The sequence below is a fragment of the Oryzias latipes genome, chromosome 19, assembly GCF_002234675.1.
Source record: "Oryzias latipes chromosome 19, ASM223467v1".
In the NCBI taxonomy this organism is placed as follows: domain Eukaryota; kingdom Metazoa; phylum Chordata; class Actinopteri; order Beloniformes; family Adrianichthyidae; genus Oryzias; species Oryzias latipes.
The window spans coordinates 21,630,620-21,658,424 of record NC_019877.2 but is presented as its reverse complement, the minus strand read 5'-3'; the positions used below and the strand labels follow the sequence as shown (position 1 = coordinate 21,658,424).

Genomic DNA, 27,805 nt, shown 5'->3' with positions numbered 1-27,805 from the left:
CTGTAGCGAATAATTGGCGCCGTCAGCACCAGCTGCGTGTAAGCTAGCATCCCTGGTGGAAGTGAACCGTGTCCCGTTTTTCCGCATCGTCGCCGTCGGGGACTGAAAAACTGGACTTTATGGTCTGCCTGGATGCTCTTTTGTTCTGTTTTTGTGCTGAAAGTTAGCGAGGGCGCGCGCCCTTTTGTTAGCTGCTAAAAGGAGTCCCGCCGCCGGGAATTGCTGCAGCTGCAGTCAGAACTTTGAAGTCACGTGATCTCCGTTTATTTCATTTTAAAATCAACTGGTAAAAACTCAGAAATAAAGTTTAATTCAAGCAAACCATTAACAGATGTTAAGTTTGGTGTCATTTTTGCTCTGGACGTCACCCGGTACCTACAGGCAAAGTTCAAGTGAGTTTATAAATATCAGCTTGCTACTGCTAATAGATTTTCTTTAATTGTCCCTTAAACTAATTAGTGAATTTTGCCTTTCTTTCCCACAGAAGTGGAACATTTGTAAGTATTTTCCCGCAAAAAAAACCCAACAAACTCTTATCACGCCCATTTGAGGAAGCCACCCTAAAGTCAGAGGACGCAGTGTGATTACGTCATTCCTGGACGAACGTGGTGGTACTCCTAAGAGGTAGGTGGGATGCTCACCTGTCCTACCTGCTGTAGGAAACGCAGGAATGTTGTTGGTAGTTTGGGAAATCTCCTGGTTGTTTGCAGTCACTACTTGAAGGGAAGCATTGACCGCTGGTTAGATTCCGTCCTTTTCACACGTTCGCCTATTGAGAAACCAGAGACAGAAGGTCCTGCTGGCCAACAGAACCGACAATGTGGACTGAAGGAGGTCTATGTGTGGTTCATCTGAACGGCCAAAAGCTTTGATCATCCCTCAGTATCTAAGCCATTGGTATTTTATCATAAGATGAACAAAAACGTTTATGCTCAGATTTTTGTTTTTCTATCAGTTCAGTTTTTTTCTGGCAGCGGGTCACATCTCTGCATCATTCTTGGCATTAATAATCCAAGTTTAATGAATGTTCCGGACTACTGATCAGAAGGGCCTTTCATCAAAACACTTGCAGAGATCCGCTGTTAGGAAAAATACACAAGTTTTACTTTACAGAACTTTGAACAGGGCCGCTCATTCTTGGTCATGGAGATCTACCACCCTGCCTGTTTTCCAGCTCTCCCTGCACTGTGAACTGCTGGTTACCTGGACCAGGTGTGTTCATTCAGTCAGAATGTGGAGACATCTGAGTGAGCTAATCAGCAGCTAGCAGGACTTGGAATCTGGAAAACAGGCGGCTGGTAGATCTCCAGGACCAGGAATGAGCGGCCTGACTTGGAAAGAAAGCGTCTTCAATCAAAGCAGTTCAGACCTTTAACATGCCGTCAACTCTTCTCTTGGATGAGCAGAAAAGAAAAGGCTGGAGAATAGGCCTTCACAATAAAGGACAAATTTAAAGTGATCGTTTTTTTCAAGCTATGCAATATCCAGCGTTCGAAATAAGCGGTTATCCTGTTGTCCGAGACAACCAGTTTTAACGGAGGACAACCAAAAATGAACCTGATGGTTCGTCCGTGTGACAACCTGGTCTTTTATTCAACATTTTGGTATTTTTCGACTATTTCTCAAAGTTTTTGGGAAACCGACGTCCGACTTTTAAGATAAAACCGAGTGTACACGAACGATGTCACATGACTTCGGAACGAACCGAGTACGCCCGAAGACGTGAGCGGCATCAGCCTCAGCAGACTGAGTTGGACATTGATGATGATGATGACATGTCTTGTTTAAAAGATCAGGGATATTAGTCTTTACTGCTACTGCAGCGCACAATGTAAACATGCTATCATTTACACATGTTTATTTGACATAGATGTTATATCATAGTATAACTTTTCATCATATATAAATATTAATTTATATTTGGAATGTTGTACTAGTCCAGTCCATACAAGTGTTCTAAATTTTAAAAATACTCATTAGGTTACAGTGTTGGTTAATGTAAACAATTTTCTGATATATTACAGGGTTAGATAAGGTATTTTCATTTGACCATAGCAGTATTTGATTTACATGGCAATACTTTGTGTAACCAGATGCTTCAGTATTAAGTAAAATGTTTGTTTTTAATATTAAATTAGTTTTTTTAAATGTCCATCATAACAGGCAGTTGATATTAGATATATAGAAGAAATAAAGATGTAAGTACTGACATCTGAGTAGGTTTCGTTGCTGTTGAATATTGGTGTCGAAGGACAACCAAACATTACTTTCCACCTTTTTTTCCCCTTATTTCTAACGCTGATATCCATATTGCAAAAGTCTGCAAAATTGTAAACCTTAAATGTGCTTAAACAATCTTATGACAGCTTGAAATATTTAACAAATCGAATCAATCCCTTTATGCATTTGACCAATCAGATAGAGCCCTTCAGCTGGTTGACCAATCGGACGGAGTTCTTATGTTAGATGTTGGCCTCCTATGTAGACGAGGGTCATTTGGAGAATAATCTAAGATATTTTGACTCTCTTTAAAAATAAATTGTTGCAGTGAAATGGAAATGTTTTGGTGGTTTTGCCATTTGTTCATATATCGCAAGTTATACCATCATCGCAATATTGACCACTCATATCGCACATGGCGAGTTTTCCTCGTATCGTGCAGCTCCTACTGGAGAACAAGTTCTGTAGCTCTATTGAAAATCTGTCAGCAGCAGAGACGGAATCTGCCATGTTGGAGGGAAAACATTTCAAGACTGCTGGCATTGAAAGAGCAGACAGTTTCTGAAATAGCTGCTGAGGAAGAAAGACTCAGAAATGCAATTATGAGATTAACTTTCTGTATCATGTCCTCTATTGTGAGAAAAACACTAAAAGAAAAAACCCCAAACAGAATTTTCATTGGAGTGGGTCTTTAAATAAGTACTGTAGGCTTCCAGGCCAGTCGGAGACGACGCCATTGCAACTGTTTCCTGAGACACAAAAACTCAAAGAAACTCGATTAGTGACCAAATTATCTCCAGCTGCAAATGAAAATGGCTAAAGTCATACCACTAAACAAAACTGGGGATAAACATCAGTTCACAAACTGCAGAGGATTGGTTTTAGAAACAACCGTCAACTACACAGGCTGTGATAGGTCCTATTTAGGAAATTACAGATGCAATATAAAAAAAAATTGCACTGGGGATATGTGTTGTTCTAAAAAAGGCTTTTAATACAATCTGTCATGAAGTTTTGACTAAAAAGCTGGAGTTGTATTCGATCAGGGGAGTGGCACTTTACTGGATAAGGAGTTACCATGACAACCAAAAACTGTTTGTGAAAATGGGAGAGCACCAGTCAGAATATTTCTGCACAACAGACTGTTTTTCCAAACACTTGTGAAAGAATGGACTGAATTCCAGCCTGGAACTGTCATAGGACGCCACCTGTGCAACAAATCCAGAGGTGAAATGTCCTAAATCTTCCACAGTCAGCTCTTTCAGAACAACAGCAGCTCAGACACCAAGTGGTAGACCACGTGACCTGATGGAGAGGGGTCAGAGGACGCTGAAGCACAGAGGTCACCGACTTTCTGCAGTCAGTTGCTACAGAGCTCCAAACGTCATGTGACCTTCAGATTAGTCCAAGTCCAGCACCCAGAGAGCTTCATGGAATGGTTTCCATGGCCGAGCAGCTGCATCCATCCACACATCACCAAGTGAATGCAAAGCGTCGATGCGGCGGTGGAAAGCACGCCGCCACTGGACTCTAGAGCAGTGGAGACGCCTTCTCTGGAGAGATGAATGACACTTTTCCATCTGGAAACCTGATGGACCAGTCTGGGTTTGGAGGTTACCAGGACAACGGTACATTTTGGACTGCATTGTGCCTAGTGTTAGATTTGGTGGAGGAGGAATCATGATGTGGGCTTGTTATTCAGTACTTGGCCCCTTAGTTCCAGTGAAATGAACTCTGGATGCCTCAGGATACCAAACATTTTGGACAATTCCATGCTCCCAACCTTGTGGGAACAGTTTGGAGCAGCCCCTTCCTCTTCCACCATGACTGTGTACCAGTGACCAAAGCAAGGTTCACAAAGACATGGAGGACAGAGTCTGGTGTGATGAACTGGACTGGCCTGCACAGAGTCCTGACCTGAACCCCATAGAACACCTTTGGGATGAATTAGAGCAGAGAGCCAGGCCTTCTCCACCAACATCAGTGTGTGACCTCACCAATGACCTTCTGGAAGAATGGTCCAAAACTCCTAGAAACACTCCTCAACCTCATGGACAGCCTTTCTAGAGGAGTTGAAGCTGGAACAGCTGTAGAAGGTGGACTAGCATCATGTTGAACTCTATGGGTTAGGAATGGGACGGTACTTCAGTTAAAGCAGCTGAGACGATACTTTGGTAATAAAGTTTATGTCTGAAATAAACTGATATTTAAACTGTGAGCTAAGCGTGTCACACACTGGGGAGGGACCTCTCTCTTCTTAACAACATTAAATTAAGAAGCAGTGAGGGAACTGTGGGTTTTACCCCCCTCCATCTATGACGGTAAACTGGGCTCTCTGGACAGACTCCTTTTTCTTCTCTTGTCTCCTCCACAGCTCCAGATACTCCTCCTTTCCAAAGGACTCTGAGGGGGAGCTGGCCTCCTTCCCTGGGGGAGTCATGTCCCGCCGCAGCCTGCCGCTAAACGAAAGTCTTCTTGATGGCGCTCTCACAAGCGGCCTAAACGTGGGAAGGGGAAGAAGCTGGAGCAGGTGAGTGCTGCGTTGGTCTCCTCTCTGTTCCGTTCTTCTCGCATCACCCTCCTTGTATCGTCCTGCAGGCTTCAGAGGTCTGCACCTGTTCAGCGTCACTCTGCTTCGTGCTCCGAGTCGCTCCTCCTTGGCTCTCCTCGAAGGCACACACGGCAGCCGGTCCACAACAGCAGCCTCCACAGCATGGTGACCGACACCTCTCTGATGTCCTCCCTCCTGGAGGAGTCCTCCATCCAAGACAGCACCATGATCAACACCATGTGGGGTACGCCTCCTCATCACCATCGTCAAAAATCAGGCAGTCTGGTTTTCACGTCGTTCTCCTCTTTAGGTCTGGACCAGGATGGGGATCCCACAGGTGAGCACCTCTCCTCTTTGGAGGTGTTGGTTGTGCCTGCAGGTCCAATGTTTTGAACTGAGGTGAAGGGCATCTGCCTGCTTTAAAGTCTCACTGCCGTCATCTTCTGATCTGTTTTCAAAACATCCCCAGTGGTCTTTCCATGAGGATTATTCCATTTTTAGCCAAAAGAAAACTGTCATAGTTTCTGCAGAGCAACAGAAGTTCATTAGAAATTCACCTCTGAGTTGTGGGCGGGACCGTTGGTAAGCCCGCCCCTTCCCATCATTGATCCATGAACGTGCTCTCCCACTAGCTTACAGCCCCTCACAAGCCCAAGCTAACGTTACTTGCGGAACATAAATGGTGACTAATATCAGATCTATCCATCCGTCCAGTTCCGATTTAAATTTCAGCTCAGATCAGGAAAACAACGACGTTCATGGATCTATTGGTGTGCAGGTGGATGATCAGAAAGGGGCGGAGCATGGATCTTATGCCCTGTTGATAGAAGTCTCTGCATAATAACTACAAACTTTTTCAAACATTTTTCATCCGCTCCTGATTCACAATAATTTGCATAAAAAATACTCAGAAATGCAGTTTCAATCTTATGTTTCTTTATGAATGTAATCAGAAAAATACTCCAAGAAGATGTTAAACACACCAATCACACCGTTTTCATGGGAGTGGATTTGTCTGTCTGATGCAGAGAATTCCATGTCGGAGGAGACCTGCAGCAGACAGCGGACTCAGCGGTGCAGCAAGCTTTTCTGCAGAGAATGCATCTCTCAGCCTGCAGCCAGGCCCTGCCCAACGGCTGCTACTCTACATCCAGAACCTTCCGCCGTCTGCCAGGACAGAAACCGGGGAAGCTGCACAGGTGAGGCGACAGGACTGGCCGTGATTTCCTGAGTCAGCTGGGCGGTTGGAGGGCGGAGCTTCTTTAAAGCCTTAGTCACCCGTACGGGTCAGACCCATACAGGAGCTGCGGGCTTTTTGGGTTGTAGAGGGGAGGGGCTGCGTCTTAACAGGACTGTTGGGCGTCCAGACAAATGATGCTCTTTCTTTCTACGCTCTAACAGCCAGGCTGCACGCTAAGGAGCGCACACCTTTCACTTGAACAGCTCTGAAAGCTCCCTGCACGGGGGGGGGGGGATTTGTGTGGCACGCCTGCATCTCACCTACTTCGACACCAACCAAACAACTTCTGTGTTCTCTACATCCATAAGTCCCTTCTGAGGAGGAGTTCAGGTTTAACTCTATTAATCTCTTCAACCCAGAACCTTTTTATTGTTCCGTCCTGAGCCTGGGGGAGGGGCTTCTGCCTCATCACCCGTGGTCAAAGAGCAGGATGGGGTACCAACGCAGTTGGGTTGTTTCTGGTCTCTGTATCACAGCTTGTGGTCTGTTTTTGGTCTGTGTTTTGGATGGGAAAAAAAAGGCGACAACGGTTCGGATCCTTAAAGCAGCGTTTAAGGAAATGTTTTGTCCTGCTTTAGCACACATCATCATGGAGCTCTGCAGAAGCCTGATGATGGCAGTCAGGTGTGTTTGAGTGGGGTTGGATGGAATAAAAATGCAGGGTGGTGTTCCTAGAGGAGGTTCACACAGCGCCTGACTTTGCTCTGACTTGCAGATGGGCTGAGCTCCTCTGTGATGCAGGATCTGCAGGCCGCTGTGTTCGCGTGCTGCCAGGTGTGTCTGTGCTTTGAGCGCAGACGCACCTGGCAGGTGCGTCTCAGAGGGCCACAGGCTTGCAGGTAGAGTCATATGCAGATGGTGTTGAGTCTCGGCTAGCTCCCCCTGCTTTGGCTGTTTCCCCGGTGACATGCAAACCATTGGCAGTCTGTTGAAGTGTGACTGGTCAGCTCTGGCCATGTGGATGAGATTCAGGTGAGAACTTACTGCCGCTCTGTGCCTCATCTTGGTCTGGCCATGGTGGAGGAATGATCCAGAAGGAACCCCATCTCAGCGGTCCTCTTTGTGAGTCATGCCGGGTGACCCCCTAACTGTCCGGTCAGGTTTGCCGTTGATGCGGAATATCATAAATATATATATATATAAAGAGACGTATACAGCAAATGTTTTTACCTGATGATAAAACGGATTCGTCTGCGATGAATGGTTGTTATTTTATTTGTTTTTATTCTTGTAAAGCCCTTTTATGATTTAAGATTCAGCCGTCACGCCAGCCAGGTCTGTGAAATCTGATCTCCACGTTTGACCCCTCCCTCGGGGGAGCGGTCAGCTGCAGACACAGGGACCCATTTGGTGGTGTAACCCCCCCAATTCTGGAGACTCGGCCTATAGACTCGGCCGTGGATTTGAAAGTCTCAGGGTGGCCACTTTTCCACTAGGCCACTGTTAGCTGGTTAGCTTTCTGGTTCAAATCTGTGCTGAGTCCCTTCTGAGTGGATTTGCATTTTGCACAATCTCTCCACTCCAAACGTGATTCGTGTCACATCTGCGTTGGCCGCCTGTCCTTTGGTGCGTGGCGAATTCGCTGATCCAAAACTGTTCATAAGCTTGACGCCCCAGCCGCATGTGGGAGGAGCTACTGTCAAATGTGTTAAACCCGATCACTACACGGAGCGGTGTCTGTGTATGGAAGACCCGGATGATGTTTAGAGATCAGGTTTATTCATTTAGCAGAGCTCTACAAAACCATGTCTGGTTCATGACATCATTCAGAGACTCTCCCGGTAATAAACATTGACAAAGCATTTTGGATAAGAGGTGAAAGTCCAGATGACAGCCCTTAAACCCACTACTATGAACTTATCGGATAGTGAAGTTTCATCCACAGTTTTCACGCGTACAGCCGCATTCCTGTTTTGCAAAGTGACTGAGTCCTTTACACGTATTACAGTCTTTTCCAGAAGCAGGGTACTGTTTTGGTGAGGGCACAGTTCTACATCTTTTACACTTGAACGTCTTTGTGTCCATCTGGAAGCCACCACCTGCAGTGCATCTCTAAGGCGTCCGCCGCGTCACCACAGCTACCAATGCGCTCTCTCCTTCCGCGTCCCTGGTCCCTTTGCTGAATGTCTTGGCATGCTGAAGGACCAGTTCACTGGCCTGATAGACCTTTACAGCGTCCGGCAAAGAGAGGTCGTGTCTCAAAGAAGTCTCTCTCAAACCTTCTGGTCCCTGATGCCTTAAACAATCGGGCCTTGGATGATGTAATCCTGCAGCACGCCAAGATTGACATCTTCGCTTTCAGTTTCAAGTCCGTGGGGAAAGGCATCAAAACTCTCCGTGACCTGCTGCTGCACACAAGAACCGAACACATACCACTCGTAGGTTTCATTCTTCTTTGGCGAACAGTGTTCATAAAACATCAACAAACTTATCTTTCTCCTCGGTGTAAACAATCGCATTGAAGCCTTAGCTTGTGGACCAGCGACGGCGAGCAACAGGGCGATCTTCTGTGCATCCTGTTTAGTATCCAGCCCGATGTTTTGAAGAAGCACGAAATGCTGCTGGAACGATTTCCACTCAGTCCACAGTGCCACCTTACAGCCTCCGGTGGTCTCACTTTCAGTGACTGCTGCGACCCCGCTGCTGGTACCCTGGAATGGTACCACTTATTTCCCGTCTGTACAGTTCATCACTACCCTGACGGGGGCGTTTTTCAGCAAGAAATCAATTGCGATTGAAAATCAAACATTTTATAGACGGCGTGAAAACGCCAAAAGCAGAATTAGAGATCAACACAGGAAGTCCTTAGAATAAACTGTTTTTGTCTGATGTTTTCATTGTGTTGTGACTTCCTCTCTGTGTGCAGTTAACAAAATATCATTTTTAAAAATGACGCCTATAGTTTTCTTTGTAGAATAATGGAATCATTTGGTTGGTAGAGTTTTTTTTTTTTAAATCTAACAGCCAACTTGTCTGGTGAGTCAAACTCAGTAATACTGTCTGTCTTTCTTTCTTTCCTCCTGTGTTTATAAAAGTGTTGTTGTGATGCTCACAGGTAACGACTGTAAGAAGAAGCAGCTCTCACAGATGCTAGCTCCTTCCTCCTACTCACCCTCCTCTTCCAGCTGGTCCTCCCTGGCAGTGTGTGTGTTGGGCCTCGTGTACAACACCGCCGTTCGTTCAGGTGCGGTAAATGCTCCTGCAGACATTTGACAGAAGATCTTCACAGTCAGACCTTTTGATGAACGTTTCCAAATCCTCAGGCTGAACACCTGCAGCTTTCAGAACCGTCTTAAACTGCTTGTGTCCAGAGTTTTTGAAGTTGCTCACTAACAAAATGAGGATGAGTTATTTGTTGGTGGTCCGGACTCTCAGGACAACTCTAACCTTCAGCTTCTGCCTCCATGTTGCTCCTGTAGCCCGGGTTCTCCTCCGACTGTCTCTGCAAGCTGCTGCAGCTCTGTGGCCTCTCATCATGACCGCCTCCTCTGCTCCTGTCAGAGCTGGAAGCTTTGCAGGTTAATTGCTGTCTTGCGGTGGGGGTGCATGGCGTTTTGTTTTAGTCTAGAGAGCCCCTTTGTTTGGTTGCCTAAGCATGGAGATGTGCAGCAATACAGATTTTGTAATCTATAATCAGACACTGCTGAAATGAAGCTGGGTTTCTGCTCCTGCAGTCTGATTTTAGACCTCTAAGGTGTGAGTAGGTGGGTTTGCTGCTGTACTGCGGTGCATCTCTTTAAAGACCCACTCCAATGAAATTCTTGTTTAACGTGTTCTTGTAGCATGTTTCTAATGGAGGACATGTATGTAAACACTTCAGATAAAACTGCCTTGCTGAGTATTTTATTCCGTCAGGAACAGATGAAAAGTTCACCTGTTGTGAGGCAGGAAGTGACACGGACGGGCCCACGTCTTCTCGCTCCGCTCCATTCTGATGCATCCACTTGCACAACCAATAGATCCATGAACGTTTCTGTGTTTTGGAGTGGGGCTTTAGGGAGCTGTGGGAACATTTCTCCATCTTTGTTATCCCGCCTCACCTTCATGTTCATCCTAATTCAACCGAGTTAAATGTTCTCTTTGTGCAGCTCACCAGTGCAGAGGGCTCTGCAGACGATGGAGCCAGCTGACCTCCAGGCTCCACCTCACTCAGTAAGTTGAATTTACGCATTCAGAGTCAGAAAGGGAATCACTTTTAAACTTATGTGCTTTTTGCATTTCTGTGCAAGTTTAAGTGTAAAATAGGGGATTTTATTTAAAGGTGAGCCAGGGAAGATCTGAAAACCTTCGTCTTCAGCCTCAAACATTATCAAACAAATATAGTGGAAAGTTATTCTACACACATGAAACACACTAGTGAAATTACACTCTGTGTTCTCTGTCTGCAGGTTTTCTTTGACACTGTCCTGGGTTCTGCTGCCTCTGCTGCTTCTCCTCAGTAAGTTCTTCATTTGCTTATTCAGACGGACTTAAAAAAAGCTGCCGATCTTCTATCAGCTGTAGATCCTCTTTCCTCCGCCATAAGTCCTCCATCAGCAGCTGTTGATCTTCCTTCAATATTTGTAGGTCCTCCTTCAGAAGCTTAATAGAATTTAACAGCTGGATGTCCTCCTGCAGCAGCTGTAGTTTCTGGTCCACAAGGTACAGGTTCCTTCTTCTTTAAGTGGTCCGGCCCGGCTTTTCCTAGCTGAGCTTCTCTCTCCCTTCACTGCAGCCACAGCTCAGCTGCTACTAAGGTACTGAGCTCTAAAAGATACTACTCCTTTTAGTCCTCAGTACCTTCAGGAGTAGCTGAAGGTACTGAGGACTATAACAGCGTTATAGCGGGGATAAAAGTAGTTAGTTCGATTACTCTGTAACTTGAAACTGCATCAGTAACTTCACTACACTTAATGGAGTTACTTCCAACACTGCTTGGCTCCTTCATCTGCTGTGCACCTGCATTAGTCAGAGATAATAGATCAGTTTTTACCAGATGTAATGTAGTCATATTTATCTTCTAGCTATGCATCGTTCAAATTCAAATATGAATAAATATAAATTATTGATGTGGCCCACAATGCTAGTTTTCCACCATCTTCATTTAGTTGTTTTTTCTGGCGTCCTGATAGTTGAGTGCTTTTTTTTTAAATTTGCAGATGTTCACAGTAGTGTTTTTCAACCTTTCTTGAGCCAAGGCACTTTGTCCTTGACAAAAATCCCGCGGCACACCAGCATTCCAAAAAATGAAGAGGAGAAACTCTATAGTCTGTGTTGATGTACAGTCCCTCTGCAGTCTCACATGCATTTTTGTGATAATTGTGGCAGAAAAAGCTGGAAGCTGCAGCTGTTTTTTCTAAAAGATGACATAAAAGTTAAGTTAGTTTTCTGTAATAATTTTCAACTAAATTCTTAGATATTTTACCCTGGTAGTTGTGTTTTACCCTTCAGTTGATTGACATGGAATTTTATGTAACCTCACAAAAAACAAATGTATTCTTTCTAAATAGTAATTTATTTATTTTTTTGAATATTTTTTTCAATGTTAAGTGCAAAGGCTACTGTAATTTTTTAACAATTTTATGATCACAATATGTTTGATAAAATTTACACAGAAAAACTAACTTTAACAAAAAAGTTTTATTTCTTTTTAGATGATTAAATGTTTTTCAATTTAGTTTAATTGTCTGTTGGCCACTTCACCTTAATCCTGTTTCTTAAATGTTGTTATTACTTCTATTTAAGTTTAACACATAAAATAATCTAGACGTTCTTAGAAAAGTGTTTCAGTTAGAAAGATGACTTGGACCAAACTCTGGGATGTTTGGCTGTTAATAAACACAAACCTTGAAGGAGAACTAAACTGTTGACCTCTGATTTCATCAAGAAGATTTTAAAACTGTTTGTGAGTTCGTTGTGGTTTCAAGACGTTGAACTACTTTAACCCAATGAATCATGGGAGATGTAGTGAGAAAACTGCCGGAGATCGTTTCTCTGCGCTTCATTGTTTTGTTCCACGGTCTGACACCGGATTCTGTGGAAAGCTACACCGCTAAAGACGAGCTTTAGCTGGTATTTTTGTTAGAACTGAGAGACTTTATGAGCAGAATCTGAACAAGGAAATGAAGACTTTAACCACTTCTGATTGGTCAGACTGATATGTGATTAAGCCTCCAAGAATGATTGGTGGAGACTGTTAAAGGGGCGGGACTTTTCAGAAAACAGCTGACTCTACGGCTAAATCGCGGTACCGTCATTCTTAACAAAATGTCTTTAATAGAATCAAATAAACAGAAAGAAAAATGCATTTTATGATCTTTCACATTCCTTTTTTTTTTTTTTAATTGTTCTGTCCAACAACTGAGGAAACAGATGAGCCCTGAAGGCCTTTTGTGTCGGACAGGTTTTACTATTACAAAAAGGGGTTATGAATCCTCCTTTTTGTTTGTTTTTATTTTGTTTTTTTATTTGTTATATTTTGTGTTTTAAGTATATATATATATATATATACATATTCTTTGTATTAAAGTGTGTGTGTGTGTGTGTGTGTGGGGGGGGGGGGTAGAAGAAAAAGGAAATAAAGAGGGAGGGGGAGAAAGTGAGGGGATAAAAGTGCAGAGTTGCTAATACGTTATGATTTTAAGCTGTGAAACAATTACACTAGATCTGCATAAAGACACATTTTATCCAAAAGGGAAAAATCTGGAGGGATAAAGCAGACGGGGAGCAGTGTGCACGTGCACGTGGGGGTGAAGCTACATGCACACTGCCAAAGTGAGCCATGTGATCACAAGGGGAACCAGATCCTCTCCAGCCAGACCAGGAGAGAGAGGGAGGCCCCCGGACCAGGACGGGACCCATGCAGCCCGAGCAGGGGGGGACCGCCCTCCCAGCTAGGTGCAGAGGAGGCCCCCCTACAGGGACCCCTCCGGCACCAGGAGGCATAGATGATCCCAGCGTCAGGACCCCCAGGTCCGTACCGGCCCCCACCACCCAGCCGGAGCTTCATCACCGCAGGCCAGCCCTGAGGCCTTCCCCAAGCAGCCCAAAGATCAAAACGCAACCGAAGCTCCACCCCTACCTCCCCACACACACTAGCCTCTACAGCCCCCTCACCCAACGCGTCCCTCAACCACTCCTCCCTTATCTCTCCCGCCCCCCCGCTGCCATTCCCATTCTGCAAAAGGGAAGGTGAGCCCCAGCGGGTCCCGGCGAGGTAGCCCCCAGGCCTGTCCCCACCCGTGCACTCTCACACACACAAATTCTTCTGGTTCCCCCCGGCCCCCCCGTCGCCACACAGTAACCCCCTCCTGTCCACAACCCCCCCCCCCCCCCCCCCCCAGCACCGCACGCCCGGCCACCGCCTCAGCTAACAGGGTCCCCGCTCACCAGGCTGCCCGAGAGGACCAGGTGGGTGAAGACCGGCCCCCCTTCCCGATCCCAAATATGTATTGTGGTGTGGGGGTGCAGTGTGTGTGCTGCAGATAAATTGAGGGGGTCTCCAGTGCGGTGGGGGCCCATATTCTTTCATATCAGTGTTTTATCAGGACCTGTTTGGCTGAATGCAGAGCTGATATCTTGGAGATGGGAAATGTTTTAGATCAGTGATTGGGTCATTTCCCACGGCACACTGGCTGAAAAACACTGGTTTACAGGTTCCTTTTGTTAATTTTATATCTTTTTTTATGGTGCTCTCTGTCACATGATTACACTGACTGAACATTCTGTCCATTTGCCTGTTATCCCTTAATCGACGGCATTCTTTTGTTTTTCAAATTTCCTCAGCTGTTTTTTCTTTCTTCAGGTCTGGGGTGGTTCTGTTTTGCCAGTTTCCACTTACTCCTCACATCTGTGAACATCTCGGCGTGGACGACGGCGGTGTCAAACACCCAGGATTCGTCCCTCTCCAACAGCTTCTTTGCCTCTCAGAGCTGGTCAGCAGGAGACGCCTGTGAGGAGCCGAAGGAGGCTGAAGAGGAGCAGCTGCTAGAAGGACCTGCAGAAAGTCCGGCTCAGGTATCAGAACGTTTGCAGTGTCAGACTATCTTCACACTGAGCAAAGTTCACGTTTGCCTTTGTGAGACACTTGTGTGTGTTGTCTGTGATGTGCTTGTGATGAATGGTTGTATTTTTGTGTGTTTTTGTGTTTAATATTCTGAAGCCCTTTAGGATTTTTCTCTGGGAAAGATGCTACAAAGATAAACATTTACTTACCTAAGTTAAAGTGCTATTGTGTGAAATGCGTCATCTGCATTTGACCCCTCCCCTGGAGGGTCCTCCAGGTGAGCATCATGTGGTGATCCAGCCCCCCCAATCCAACCCCTTAATGCTGAGTGGTTGAGAGAGTAGCTTTGGTTTATTTTAGAGAGCTTCATAAATGGCCAGCACAGATCATCCAGACACTCCCAACATGGTCAGTTTGACCCCCCCACTGCAGGATCTTTAGCTGAAAGACGGACGCTTTCTGTGATGCTCTGGTCTGTTTGACAACATGCTGTCCCACTTTAGTCTGAATAGGAAAAATTAAGTCTTTTTTTTTTTTTTGTTTTTGTTTTTTTATTCTATTCTTGATTCCTGACTCCTATGACCCCAACCTTATTATACAGTCAACGAAGTTTTGACTTTTCCAAGAAAATGCGATGGTTCAGATTTCAAGGTGCTGAAAAACTGCAGGGATTTCATCGGTTTGTCCGGTCTCCTCTGAGACGGTCTACTTTAAAGACCCACTCCACTGGAAATGGTGTTGGGGTGTTTTCAACATGTTCTATGGCATTTTTCCCATGATAGTGGATATGTATATAAAGGAAATTAGGATTAAAACAGAATTTCTGAGTATTTGTTCATCAGGAGCAGATGACGCCACAGTCTTACTGCTCCACTCAATTCTGATCATCCACCTGCAGACTAACAGATCCATGAACGTTTATGTTTTCTTGGTCTGAGCTGGAATCTGGATCAGAACTGGACGGATGAATAACTACGACATTGATCACCATCTTAGTTGCACCTCTTGGGGGCTGTAAGCTAGCGGGATAGAGGATAAACAAAGGGATGACGGGAAATTGCTCCGTGCCAACAGTCCTGCCCACAAGTCAGGTGAACTTCTGATGAACCCCTGCCGCTCTGCAGAAGCTATGTCCTAAAAACCACACAGCTTTTGGAATTGGGCTAAAAACGGTGTCATCATCATTAAAACACTTTTACAACAGATCAGGAATGATCAGAGTGGGACACTAAAGTGAGTTTAGGAGGTTTTCTTGTTTACATGGTTCTGTTAGAAATAGAAATGGGGGGAACCTGCCTAAAGTGGCTTCATTTCACTCAGTCAGCAACCTCAACCAGCTGCATGTGATTCTCTGCAGAAGCTGTCTGACGCTGAGCGGCTCCTCCATGTGGAGCAGAGCCTGGCCGCTGTGTGGAAGCTGGTGGAAGCCAAAGGCCAGCGGGCAGACCAGCTACAAAGCAAGGTTAGCTGGTACCACTCCCAGCTGCAGCAGCAACCCCCCTCCCAGAGAGAGGTTGAGCTCCGGCTCAAACGGCGGCTGGACCGGGAGCTGATGCAGCTGCACAGGAAGCTGAATGAAGAGCGAGAGCTGAGGAAGCAGGTCAGAGTCCAGGAGACCAAATCATCATAAGTACGTCATCTGCCACTGGGGCTGGATCCCAATATTCTGAAGTGTCTTCTATAGAAATCTAGTACGATATCTGTGACATCCAAGATCTTTATAAATACAGTAGAGTTTAGTCCATTTACATGCCAGGCAATGTAATTATTGCTCTGAATGTTCAGAATAATGTTGGAACTTCAGTAAATAAACTAAACAAACCAATTGTTCTGCTGTAACCAGTAGAACCGGGTATCATTTTGTAGAATCGATTTGATTCGATTCACCAGAACCTGTACCGATTAACTTTTTCTATTCTTTCTATCCATTCAGTTCGATTAAATTTTGAGTTTACACTGCTCACACATTTAGACGTATTTGTATAGAAATACATTAATCTTTAAATGTTTTAAAGATATTCATATTAATCTAATACAATTCACATAATGTAAATATTATTAGTGACATAATAAACCAGTGAGATTGTTAACACCATACAGTTTCACATGATTTCTCAAACCTTTGTGCTAACTTATGGGGTCCAGATGACCCCAGCCTTGCATTGATGTTCTCCCTACCATGACAAAGGTGGATAAAGGTGGAAAGATTTCATGTAATCCATTGACACCAAGAAAGATGACAAATCATTGAAGAAAAAAGGTTCAGAGCACTGTCTGGTGGGTCTAGATGACCCAACTCCCAATGGTAAAGTGCCTAGGATAGCACAAGGGCTGAAGGAGAAGCTCCAACAAAAATGTACAGATCATCATGTTCTGCCTCTCCTGGAGGTGTTTCAGTTTGGCAAAAAAAACGGTGCTTTAGACCACAAATGGGTCCTTTAAAACATGTTTCCTTAAAAGAGTGTGGAAAATTCCTGCCTGTGAGTCTATAAAGCTGTTCACTTTATTTAAACTAGTGTTAGCATTAGCCGTCCTACAAGAAATTCCATTAAACGTTGGCATCAGCCTGATCAGCTGGTGCGCCGTCCATGTTTGTTTCCCGTGTGCACAAAAATGTTTCTGGTGAGCATCAGATCAGTTCTAATTTAGTTTACTTCAATGTCCCTTTAGGGTTCAGTTAAAAAAAAGTTTATGAAAATCTCCTCCTCAATTATGCAGTAAAATGACTCAGCCGGCGTGGAGAAGCCGTCCTTCTGGATACAAAGGTGTCGGAAACAGTTTTTCTTAAGGGCTGACCCTCGCGGCGAAGGGCTTGGCATCCCTCCGCCGCGTTGGGCTGTGCCGCAGAGGAGAATCACTTTTCTTGACGTGTGCGTGCTCTGATGCACAGAAATTCACATTAAAATGTAAGTAACGACTGTTTGTTTAAGCATGACCTTTTAAAAGTTATATAACCAAAGTCATTAGTTTCTGGGCATTAGCAGCTTTGCACTAACGTAGCTGACCTGCCACTGTCGATGATGTCATCTAATGGGAGTAACGTCCGAATTCAAAGACTATTTTTCCATAACTCTCTGTTTGGAGGGCTAAATTCAGGGGTTGGGGAAGAATTCGGATTCGACCATCGTCTTCGTTTTTACCTACTGGAGCTGTGGTTGGCTAAACTCTGTGGATGGAAAAACTAGAGAACATTTTTAGGATTTGGTGTTGAATGACACAAATTAAAAGTGACATTTGTTTTGTTTAGTCATGAAGTTAAATAGGAAGTTGACAGAAAAACCTTTGAACATGTGACATTAACGTCACAAAAACATTTTTAGTAGTTGTTGTTTTATTGATTCTGATCTCCTGTTGTAAATGAAGGTATAAGGATAGTGATTAAATACTTACCAGTTTAATGTTCATACATCCAGCAAAAATGAGTACATATAGCAACCATTTAAACTTTCTTCTTTTCTTTTGGGCGTTTCCCTTCAGGGTCTCCACAGCCAATCAGCTTCCTTCCTAGATCCTTCAAACCCTCCTCCTTCTTCTTCTCTTCTCCCTGTAACCTCACTCTTCCTCTTGGGTTCCTCTCATTCACACACATGTTCTCCGTCTTTCTGCCGCTAACCTTCATCCCTCTCCTTTTCAGGACAAACCTCCACCTCTCTAGCTTCTCCTCCACCTGTTCTCTGCTCTCACTACAAATCACAATATCGTCTGCAAACATCATAGTCATGGTGATTTCTGCCTAACCTTATCCGTCAGTCTGTCAATCACCATTTCTAACAGGAAGTGGCTCAGCAAAAATGTAAGCATAATAAATCAAATCGTAAGATCTTTGAATCGTTCTTCTGACCTAAATAATGCACGGCTGCTACTGTCTGCTCACCCGAGTTTTAGGATCCTCAAGGTAAGTCTTTGACTGTTCCTCTGACGGTGTGCGTTTGTCTCATGCAGCAGAATCGCCTACAGCAGCAGAAGCACACGTCCCGTCTGGACCAGCTGGAGCAGCAGCTGCAGACGCTGGCCTACCAAATCCAGGTAAACCACGAAGAACGGGTCAAAGCTTCAAAGTTAAACACGGCAGAAAGCAAAATCCTCCTCCTGCTGCTGTTTAACAGGAGCTGCAGGCTACACTAGAAACTTCCACCAGAAACCCACCCTCTGCTGCTGTCAGGTGATCTTCCTTTCCCACAGAGAGGGTACTAAGGCCGCTGCTCAGTGATGGGCACACTACAAAGCAATCACTCCGACCTTTTACTTCCTGCAGTCTAGGGGGCTCGTCCTTCCATGATGCCTTATTTGCCAAGGTTTCTCAGTTGGAGGTGGCTGTAGGGGACATTTTCCGGGACATGGCACATGTGTCCAAACGTTGGGATGGCTGCCAACAGCTGGACAAGATCCAGCAGATGGTGAGAAACTTTCCACAAACGGAGCTGGGAATTTTACAGGAAAGTCCCTCCTGGAAAGCTCTGTTGGAGTAGCAAAACTGGGCTCTAAGGGGAGGTCTGGTCTGTAGATTTCAAAGCAGGTTTCTAAGCTGGTTGGAGAGGAGGTCCGGGCTCTGGTTTCTGGTAACCAGCTGACGTATAGGGGCGATGCTGTGACCCTCCCAGAGGTGCTGCTCACGTGGTTGTCCCAGCAGTTTGTCAGCAGCACCCATCTTGAAGCGGCGCTGCTGTCTCTGGAGCTCAGCATTCTGCAGAACGTCAGCCTGCAGCTGCAGCAGTTTGAGGAGATGGTGGGCGGAGCTGCTCCTCCGGGTGGAGGACGCCCTGTGACCAAGGAGGTGAGAGGCCATGACAGTTTTTTACGTGCAGCTTTCTATGGAAGCAAATGTGTCTCATAATTCAAAATAAAAGTCTCAATTAAAGTATCAATTAAAATAAGGAAAAGAGCCGGTCCTGTTCGCTCCTCCTCTGGAGCGCCACACCGAGGGAGCCGTGACATCATCGCCCCGCCTCCCTCCTGGAAATGCTGACGAATTGAATTATGCTACGGTGGATGTGAAAACAGAAATTCAATCCCCTTTATGCATTTTCGCTTTAATGATGTCACAGAATGAGCGATGTTGAAGTAGAAAAAGCGGTTTGGTGGATTGATTTCTCATATTATATTTGAGTCAACAAACGCAGCTTTGTTCTGAAAATGAAAAAGCATTTCTCGCATTGACTTTTATTTTGAAATTATGAGTCACACATGCTTCCATAGCTCTCTGGCTTTTGATACCACTCTGTAGTACAGATATTTGACCATACCCAACACGGATTCTGAATTTGAACCTGCAGGATGTCCAGGTGATGCTGACAGACGCTCTGCGACAGTTTTCCGAGGATCGGACCGGCATGGCAGACTACGCTTTAGAATCTGCAGGTCAGAACAAACGGCTTTCATTTGTTCTTCATGTAACAGAGGTGGGACTGCACCAAAGGTTAGCTCTGAGCCTTTGCTCGTTCGCTGTGTTGATGGAAAGACCGGCATAGGTTAAAGAGGACTCTCAGCTGATCATGACACAAGGAAAGCAGGTGGAGGAACATCTAGGGAGATAGAGGAGATGGGAAGTTCTCAAAAGGAGAGGGATGAAGGTCGGCTGCAGCAAGAGGTTAATGGAGGTGGAGGACTAATGCCACCTTCACACCGAAATCAACATATGGATAGCATCCCATTGATGTTTGTTACTGGATTGGCCACAGTGACGTGCGCACACAGGTGTCACGCTGCTGTCCCAGTTTGGGACTGGCTGACATCCATCACAAAAATCAAGTCATCTCCGTCATTTCTTAATCCGTTTTCACAAAACATAGCTTTAATTAAAGCTTGGAAAATTATTGATCTCAAGGTTTATTGAAAATAACTATCTCTAAAGATTTATCTGTAAATTCTGCAAGAAATGGTGCCTTCTATTGCTGTCAAATTAACAGCTTCTAAATAGCAGTTAGTCTTGTCAGCAGTCTGTGGGTACAGTCGTGGATAGATTGTAGTGCAGGTGGGATCTGGAGGGCCCTTGAAAATATTTATGTGGTTGTTATGGGATCGGATGTGTGGTGCAAAGGTCGGGTCAGGTTGAAGATGCAGGCGGGATCTGGTGCAGCCTATTAACAACTTTATTGTTATTGTTATTAAGTTTAATTTAAACAAATTAACATTAAGTTAAATAATCTCTGAATACTAACTAGTCTGACAATAAGCCTGTCCAAAGAGGAATGTTTTCAGTCTAGCTTTGAATGTAGAAACTGAGTCGGCCTCTCTTCCATGAGCTGGGAGTTTATTCCATAAAACAGGGGCTTGGTGGCTAAACGCTCTACCTCCAACCGTACTTTTACTAATTCTAGGAACCACAAGCAGTCCTGCATTTAGTGAGTGAAGTGTTCTGATTGGTTGGTAAGGGACTATGAGGTCCTTAATATAGGACGGGGCCATTCCATGTAAGGCCTTATAGGTTAACAGGAGGATCTTGAACTTGATTCTAAAATCAACTGGGATCCAGTGAAGTGAAACTAACACAGGAGTGATGTGATCTCTTCTGCTGGTTCCTGCTAACAATCTAGCAGCTGCGTTCTGAACAAACCGGAGACTTCTTAAGGAACTCTTAGGACACGCTGCTAACAAGGAGTTACAGTAATCCAGCCTCGACGTAACAAATGCATGGATGAGTTTTTCAGCATCACTCTTAGAGAGTAGATTTCTAAAAAAGTATATTACACGCCTGAGATATGTGAGCCTTAAACGATAAATCCTGGTCAAATAAAACCCCAAGGTTTCTAACTGTGGAATTGGAGGCTATGCTTACACCATCCATGCAGAGACTATCTGATCAGACAGAGCATCTCTGAGGTTAACATGCAGTGATTCGAAAATGACATGCAAATAGCCACTTTCCTTAAAAATAGCAACAAACAGCAACATTTAGCCTCAGACGCACTTAAAACACGTACACCATGTGCATGTTGGCCACACATACATGAATTTCCAACAGTGTTTGTTCTGTTCACACATAAATAAGTGCAAATAACATCAGGCGTGTACAAAAATACATTGATGAACCAAACTAGCGTGCTACTTGCTAGCACCCACTTTAGCTCACACTTCCCAGCCTGATCTCTCTATTAAAATGCGATTATTATCATGTGATGCTTCCTCTTGGTCGGGTTACTTTGTTGTCATGGTTTTTGCAGTTGATTGCAAAATATTGTCTCCTTTTGTGAATTTCTGCGTATTTGTGCCATGTCGTATGTCACTTGACGGCCAATCCAGTAATGTAAATCAATGGTGGCGTCCTTTTTAATTCATAAAAAGCACTTTGAACAGTGATCATGAAGGAGAAATGTATAATTGCGGTTTGTGGCTTACTTTTATATAAGCCTGGAGCGAGATTAAAGACATTTGCACCTCTTTGACATTTCCCTTTTTTTTTTTTTAATCTATCGTGCTATCTTCCAAAGTCCTGTTACATTCGGACACTTCCAAAATACACGAGCATGGTCCACATGTACTTCTCCACATCCATGCCAACAGCTTTAATTTGTTTTTAACTGGTTGTTCTTCAGTTTAGGTGTTGTGAAAAATCTGATAAGGTTCTGTTGGAGATCCAGTGGTGCTATGGTGGTGTCTGCACATGCCTAACCAATCCTGCACAGTTATCTTTGTTTAATCTTTTTCCCAGTTACCTTTTACTTTTAACGTTTTGTCACACTCTGTTGAGGATACTAATCAATTTAGAATTGCTTTCTTTATATGCCTTTTATTACTGTTTGATCGATCCCACCATCGTCCCCAGAAGAGCCTCCGTGTGTTGCAGTCATATAATCGTTTCTCATTTGTGAGAATCTAAACAAATCCTGTTTTTCAAGGTGAAATTGCTTAGCCAGGTTCTCAAAACATATGAAAGGATTTCTGTTGCATAATTAAAAAAAAAGTCAATACCAGAAATGCTTTTTTTTTTTCAAAATAAAGCTGCAGTTGTTGACCCAAAAATAAAATGAAAAATCAATCCATCAAACTGCTTTTTCCTTTTCTACTTCAACACCACTTATTCTGTCACTTAATTAAAATAATAAAGAAAATGGTATTTGACATTTCATTTTCCAAAAGTTCTATGGTAAATGTGTATCAAAATTCATTTACAAATGTCTAATTTGACAATTAAAATGGATTAACAGAAATGCTTTTTCATTTTCTAAATGTAGTTGCATCAAATGACTCAAAATTAAAATGAAAAATCAATCCATCAAACTGCTTTTTCCTTTTCTACTTCAACACCACTTATTCTGTCACTTAATTAAAATAATAAAAAAAATGGTATTTGACATTTCATTTTCCAAAAGTTCTATGGTAAATGTGTATCAAAATTCATTTACAAATGTCTAATTTGACAATTAAAATGGATTAACAGAAATGCTTTTTCATTTTCTAAATGTAGTTGCATCAAATGACTCAAAATTAAAATGAAAAATCTATATTTCAAATTGCTTTTTCCTTTTCTACTTCAACACCACTTATTCTGTCACTTAATTAAAATAATAAAAAAAATGGTATTTGACATTTCATTTTCCAAAAGTTCTATGGTAAATGTGTATCAAAATTCATTTACAAATGTCTAATTTGACAATTAAAATGGATTAACAGAAATGCTTTTTCATTTTCTAAATGTAGTTGCATCAAATGACTCAAAATTAAAATGAAAAATCTATATTTCAAATTGCTTTTTCCTTTTCTACTTAACAACCGCTTATTCTGTGTCATAATTAAAACGAAAATGCAAAGAGGGGATTGCATTTGCGTTTTCATATCCACCCATGCGAAAAGTGTCGCATAATTCAATCCGACTCAGCATTTCCAGCGGGGAGGCGGGGCGATGACATCATCGCTATCTCCGTGTGTCCGGCTGCTAACAGACACAGACATGCTAGGAGCAGTGCGGCCAGGCTTGTTCCAACATTCAGTCTCCATGTTGGTTGTTTCTTCCTGTTTGAAATATTTATTTTCATGTGTAGAATATTATGGTCAGACACATCCAGACACTCAATTTTACATTTTTCAAATCTACTAATATGGGATTTAGAGATAAAATAAATAGTCTATTCCTGAATGTAGTTTTTGACTTGCAGAATAATGTTTATAATCTTTCTTATGGGGATTTAATCCCCTCCACACATCAATCAATCCTAATTCTTCTATGGATTATTTGAGAAACTTGGTGATAGTCTTTTTATGTTTCATGTCTACTATAAAGTTTAAGGCTACATTGAAATGAGAATCCCCTCAGCTTCCACAGCAATTACATTAAACACAGACTTAAAAAATTGTTTCACTTTCGGGTGGGGCATAGACATTGACTAATGTTAAAACTGCATCTCCCATTCGTCCTTTTACTATAACGTACTGCCCATCCTTCCCCTTTATCACATTATCAATTTCAAATTTAGTTTTGTTTGGTATCAAAATAGCGACTCCTCGTTTGTGTCTTTGTTTGTATGAACTGTAATATGTATCTCTGAACTTTAAGTATCTCATGTTCTTGATCATTTAAATGGGTCTCTTGCAATAGAGCTAATTGTATATTTTCCTTAATTTTTGCAGAATTATTCCCCTCTATTTTGGCGTGGTTCACATTAAAACTACACATTTATTATTAGAACAATCATATCCATGCACCAAGATAACGACCAACTCATAAACACATTTAAGAAACGGTACAACTGTCAAACGTCAAACTGAACAGAGACTTCCACATGGACTAAAGCTCCGTCTCTCCTCTCTTGTCCCTGTTGGTGGCTGGCCAGGATGTCCTCATTCCAGATGTGGGTCTGCCCCTAGACAAAAATCTAGCTTTGTCCAACATTCCTTAATCTTCAGTCTATGAGCTCTGCCTGAGCCTTTTCCTTCAAATTGGCTCCATATGCAGATTCCATGGGATTATTTCCTCTGGTATTCTTGAAGCCTCTCTTGTGCACGCCGTGCTGTCCCGCCGCCGCGCTGCCACCCCCTCTGCTGCTTGGGTCTGGCCCGGTCCCCTGGTGCTTTTGCTGCTTGGTGGATTAACATCAATCCCTCTCTTCTTTATGTCCAGTGCAGCTTCCATCGTGCTGTTGTAGGCCGTGTGAAAACACCAAAAGCAGAGGGCAAAGATGAATTAGAAATCAGGCTCCTAAAACAGTTTTTTTCTGATTTTATTTTTTTTCCATTATGTTGTGACGTCCCCTCTCATTGCATTCAAAGTGAGATCATTTTCCGGACTATAAGTCGCCCTTTTTTTCATAGTTTGGCAAGGGGTGCGACTTATACTCCGCAGAGACTTATATTAGAACTAAATTGAAATAAATACATTGTCAACCCTCCTGTTATGTTCATTTGTGAGGAACAGAGATGATGTTCCTGGGTCAATTTGATGTATGAGGTATGTTAAGTGTTAAGAGTATGTCAAGTGACTCAGAGATTTAGCAAACTTTTTTACAGTAAGATCTTGAAGGCTAACAACATAATATTCTATTTTCCAATGATTTCATTCAGAAAATTCATTCAGAAATGCAATAAAAATGACAACTGTTTCCACAAATACAGGATGAAAACAGAGTATTAGTTGGCCAATGATGCTTCATGAAAGGAATAAATAAATAAGTATGAGAAAGAATTACTGTGAAATTATGCGATAAACATTCTGCTATGATTGTGTCATATGAGTTTGTGAAAGTTATTAGTTCTTGGTCTCAGATTTTGTCAAATAAATTTCCCGTCAAAATGCGACTTATCTGTGTTTTTTTCTACTTTATAATGCATTTTTGGGCTGGTGCGACTTATACTCCGCGGCGACTTATAGTCCGGAAAAGACGGTAAATGGTAAAGGGCGTATACCTGTATAGCGCTTTTCCACCGTCCTTGAAGGCCCACAGTGTTTTACAGTCACAGTCCCATTCACCCACTTTCAGCAGCTCCACCAAAGAAAGAAATTCTTTAAAAGTCATGCATGTGATTTCCCGATTTTTTTAGATGATGGACATGCAGCCAAAAAGGAGAAATTCTAGCAATATAACTGCTTCTGTATCCCAAAATTCTGTAAAGTGAAACTTCCATTGAGTTTTCCATTATTAGCTTGTTGTCAGAGGTATACTTTCCTTTAGAGCGGAAACTGCTGGAAACACTAGAGAGGTGTGAGGAAGAGTTTGCCGTGTGCTGCTCTGTGATGGTCTGTGGTTGTCCTGCAGGGGGCAGCATCCTGAGCACCCGCTGCTCAGAGACGTATGAGACCAGAGCGGCTCTGCTCAGCATGTTCGGTGTGCCGCTCTGGTACTTCTCTCAGTCTCCTCGTACTGTCATCCAGGTAACTCTGCCGCATCCCTTTCCTCTGTTCTCTAAGTGTTGTATGGAGGCTAGAACTGCAGAAGATTCTGGAATTTGATGTTGGCTGAATGTGTTTGTTTCCATCCAGCCTGATGTTCATCCTGGAAACTGCTGGGCTTTCAGAGGCTCCACGGGCTTCCTGGTGATCCGGCTTTCTATGAGCATTCTTCCCACTGCCTTCACGCTGGAGCACATCCCCAAAGCTCTGACGCCCGGTGGGATGCTGCTCAGCGCCCCCCGACACTTCAGTGTTTATGTAAGAACCACCAACAGCAGACCACCAGGTTCCTGTTCACCTGAAAGCGGAGTTTTCTCCTTTTTTAGGGGCTGACGGCGGAGAATCAGGAGCACGGTCGGCTGCTTGGCACCTTCACCTACAGGGAGGATGGAGAAGCTTTGCAGACGTTCCTCGTTACAGTGAGTCCTCTGTTAAGCTAGACACATCCCACGTGGCTTCAAAAACCAGAGCAGGGAGGGGCTTCTTCTTCCTCTACTTCTGCCTGCCACCAACAATCTTGGGTCAAAGCGGTGCAAATCCTGGGAATCTTCCTCCAGACCTTCTCCATCTCAGCTCTATTCCGATACATTACGGACTTGGAGGCGTAGAGTTCACGCCGGACACAAACTGCAATCATTTATTTCTCCTTCTTGATCAGTTTTCTAACAGTTGGTACTTCCAGGAATCGAATAGGACGCTGCCCATACGTCACTACCAAGCCCCTGATTGGTCAGAGTTGAACTGGTTGAACTTTCAACACGCGTTTTGCACGTAAAGCTCAAAAATGGTTGGAAAATCTCACTTAGATGCATCTCAGCACCAGACTTTTGATCGTGGAAGCCTGAAAAATGCATCTATAAGAACTTTAGTTCTTTTTTTTCATTCTTATTGAACATGGGAACAGAGATGCTTATTAGATGAAGTTCTGGACAAAGTTTGTTGTTCAAAGGTTTTAAAGGATGAAATCCTTAAATCTAATGTGAACATTGATGCGCTCTAGTTTAACGTGTTTGATCTGCGGCTGTTTGGCTTCTTTTCCTTCTGTTCTTCTGTCACAATCTGATGTTTCTTTGGCGTTTTCATTATTTAATGGCTGAATTGGTCTTGGAGAGTAAAGGGTTCATTTCAAATACAGAGACATTTTTTTTAACCTGGACGAGTAAAGGGGGGGTGTATCGGTCTCCCCTCTGTTTAGACTCATTTGGTTGGGGTCGAGTCTATTAAACAAAACTCTCCTTTCTCTGTGCTGCTCAGTTGCTGAGTATGGCCTGTTCAGCGGCCTAGTGTGGGAGCGTCCACCCCAGGACTGAGGTTTGAGACCCATTGCCTCCCTGTTGACACTCATTGAGAGTTAAAACCTCAAACTTGATCACCAACAATCAGACATGAGGGGAGAACAAATGTAGCCACGCTCAGGTGTGTGACGGCAGGTGGGCCTGAGGGACCTTGTTGAGGTTGGGGGGCCAAACTCCCGGCATTCAGGCTTTACTGCATTCAGAATCCTGAGGGGGTCATGGGTCGTCTGTGAGCAGCTCTGTCATCCATGGACGCCATTCCCTTACATTTATCATGCCTTTCATATTCCACTGCAATTCTCTGGTCATTATAATACTGTACATCATAATCTGATCGACCACAGTCCTCTTTTTTTGTTTTTTCTTGTGTGTATGCGTAGCACAAAATCCCAAATCAACCCTTTCTCCTAACTTGCTGCCGGTGTGGGTTTGAATTTTCTGAGTGAGTTTGCAGTGAAGCGTCATCAATAAAAATCCTGACTCTGATTCTAGTGTCTCTTGAAGGACAGTGTTTCTTTTTAATTGTGGTTCCGATTTCTTATTTCTTCTCTCTGCTGTTTAGGAGGAGAACAAAGAGTTCTTCCAAATCATTGAGGTCCAGGTTTTGTCTAACTGGGGCCATCCGGACTACACCTGCATGTACCGCTTCAGAGTGCATGGGACCCCCACCAAGGAGCCAGGACTCCACTGACAGCAGCCGAGTTGTTGCAGCAGGAAAACGGTCTTTTTGTTCAGGTTTGCCTTCAGGTTAGGCTTTGTTCTGTCAAGAGCTGCTAAGGAACACGAGCAGCAGAAAGATGTCATGGAAGGTTTTTATCGTTGTGCCTCTGCCTCATTCAGTTTGGGTCTTTTCAGAATAAAAGCGTCTCATACTTTTGGCACAGAGGCCAAGCAAGAACACACAGGAATTAAACATTTTTTAAATTTTGCAAAAAAAACCCTGAACGTTGTAAATATTCTTTTGTTTAAAAATGTTCAAAAATCTAATAAATCTAATGACCTCTGGTTAAATAAATGTTTCTGTTTCTAAAAGCTTCCTGTTCTCAGGTTCTTGTCCGTGTTAATATTTTTGTTAAATAATTGGTGGAAATACTTTTGTATGTGACCTTAGGTGTCTGTTCTATTCAAGATGTCAGATTGCAGTGTAGAATGTCCATTGAACTTTTCAAAATACAAATTAAAGTGTTCAATTTCC

General features: G+C 43.5%; 1 protein-coding gene across 6 annotated transcripts; it reads left to right on the top strand.

Annotated features, from left to right (window-relative positions):
• LOC101161013 (SUN domain-containing protein 1) lies at positions 1-27,805 on the top strand. Of its 6 annotated transcripts, XM_020712167.1 has the most exons (22): positions 1-286; positions 382-392; positions 485-624; positions 4,595-4,750; positions 4,819-5,015; positions 5,082-5,108; positions 5,800-5,970; positions 9,067-9,195; positions 9,431-9,529; positions 10,100-10,163; positions 10,400-10,449; positions 13,795-14,006; positions 15,353-15,595; positions 17,938-18,021; positions 18,102-18,157; positions 18,251-18,392; positions 18,500-18,769; positions 19,269-19,353; positions 25,182-25,297; positions 25,406-25,573; positions 25,642-25,734; positions 27,173-27,805. In XM_020712167.1, the coding sequence occupies exons 4-22, from the start codon at positions 4,659-4,661 to the stop codon at positions 27,299-27,301; spliced, it is 2,427 nt and encodes an 808-aa protein (XP_020567826.1). In that variant the 5' UTR covers positions 1-286; positions 382-392; positions 485-624; positions 4,595-4,658; the 3' UTR covers positions 27,302-27,805. The 6 variants fall into 6 exon arrangements, with proteins under 6 accessions (XP_020567826.1, XP_020567827.1, XP_011486789.1 ...); XM_020712168.1 differs by having other exon boundaries at positions 1-392; positions 17,941-18,021; XM_011488487.2 differs by having other exon boundaries at positions 1-392.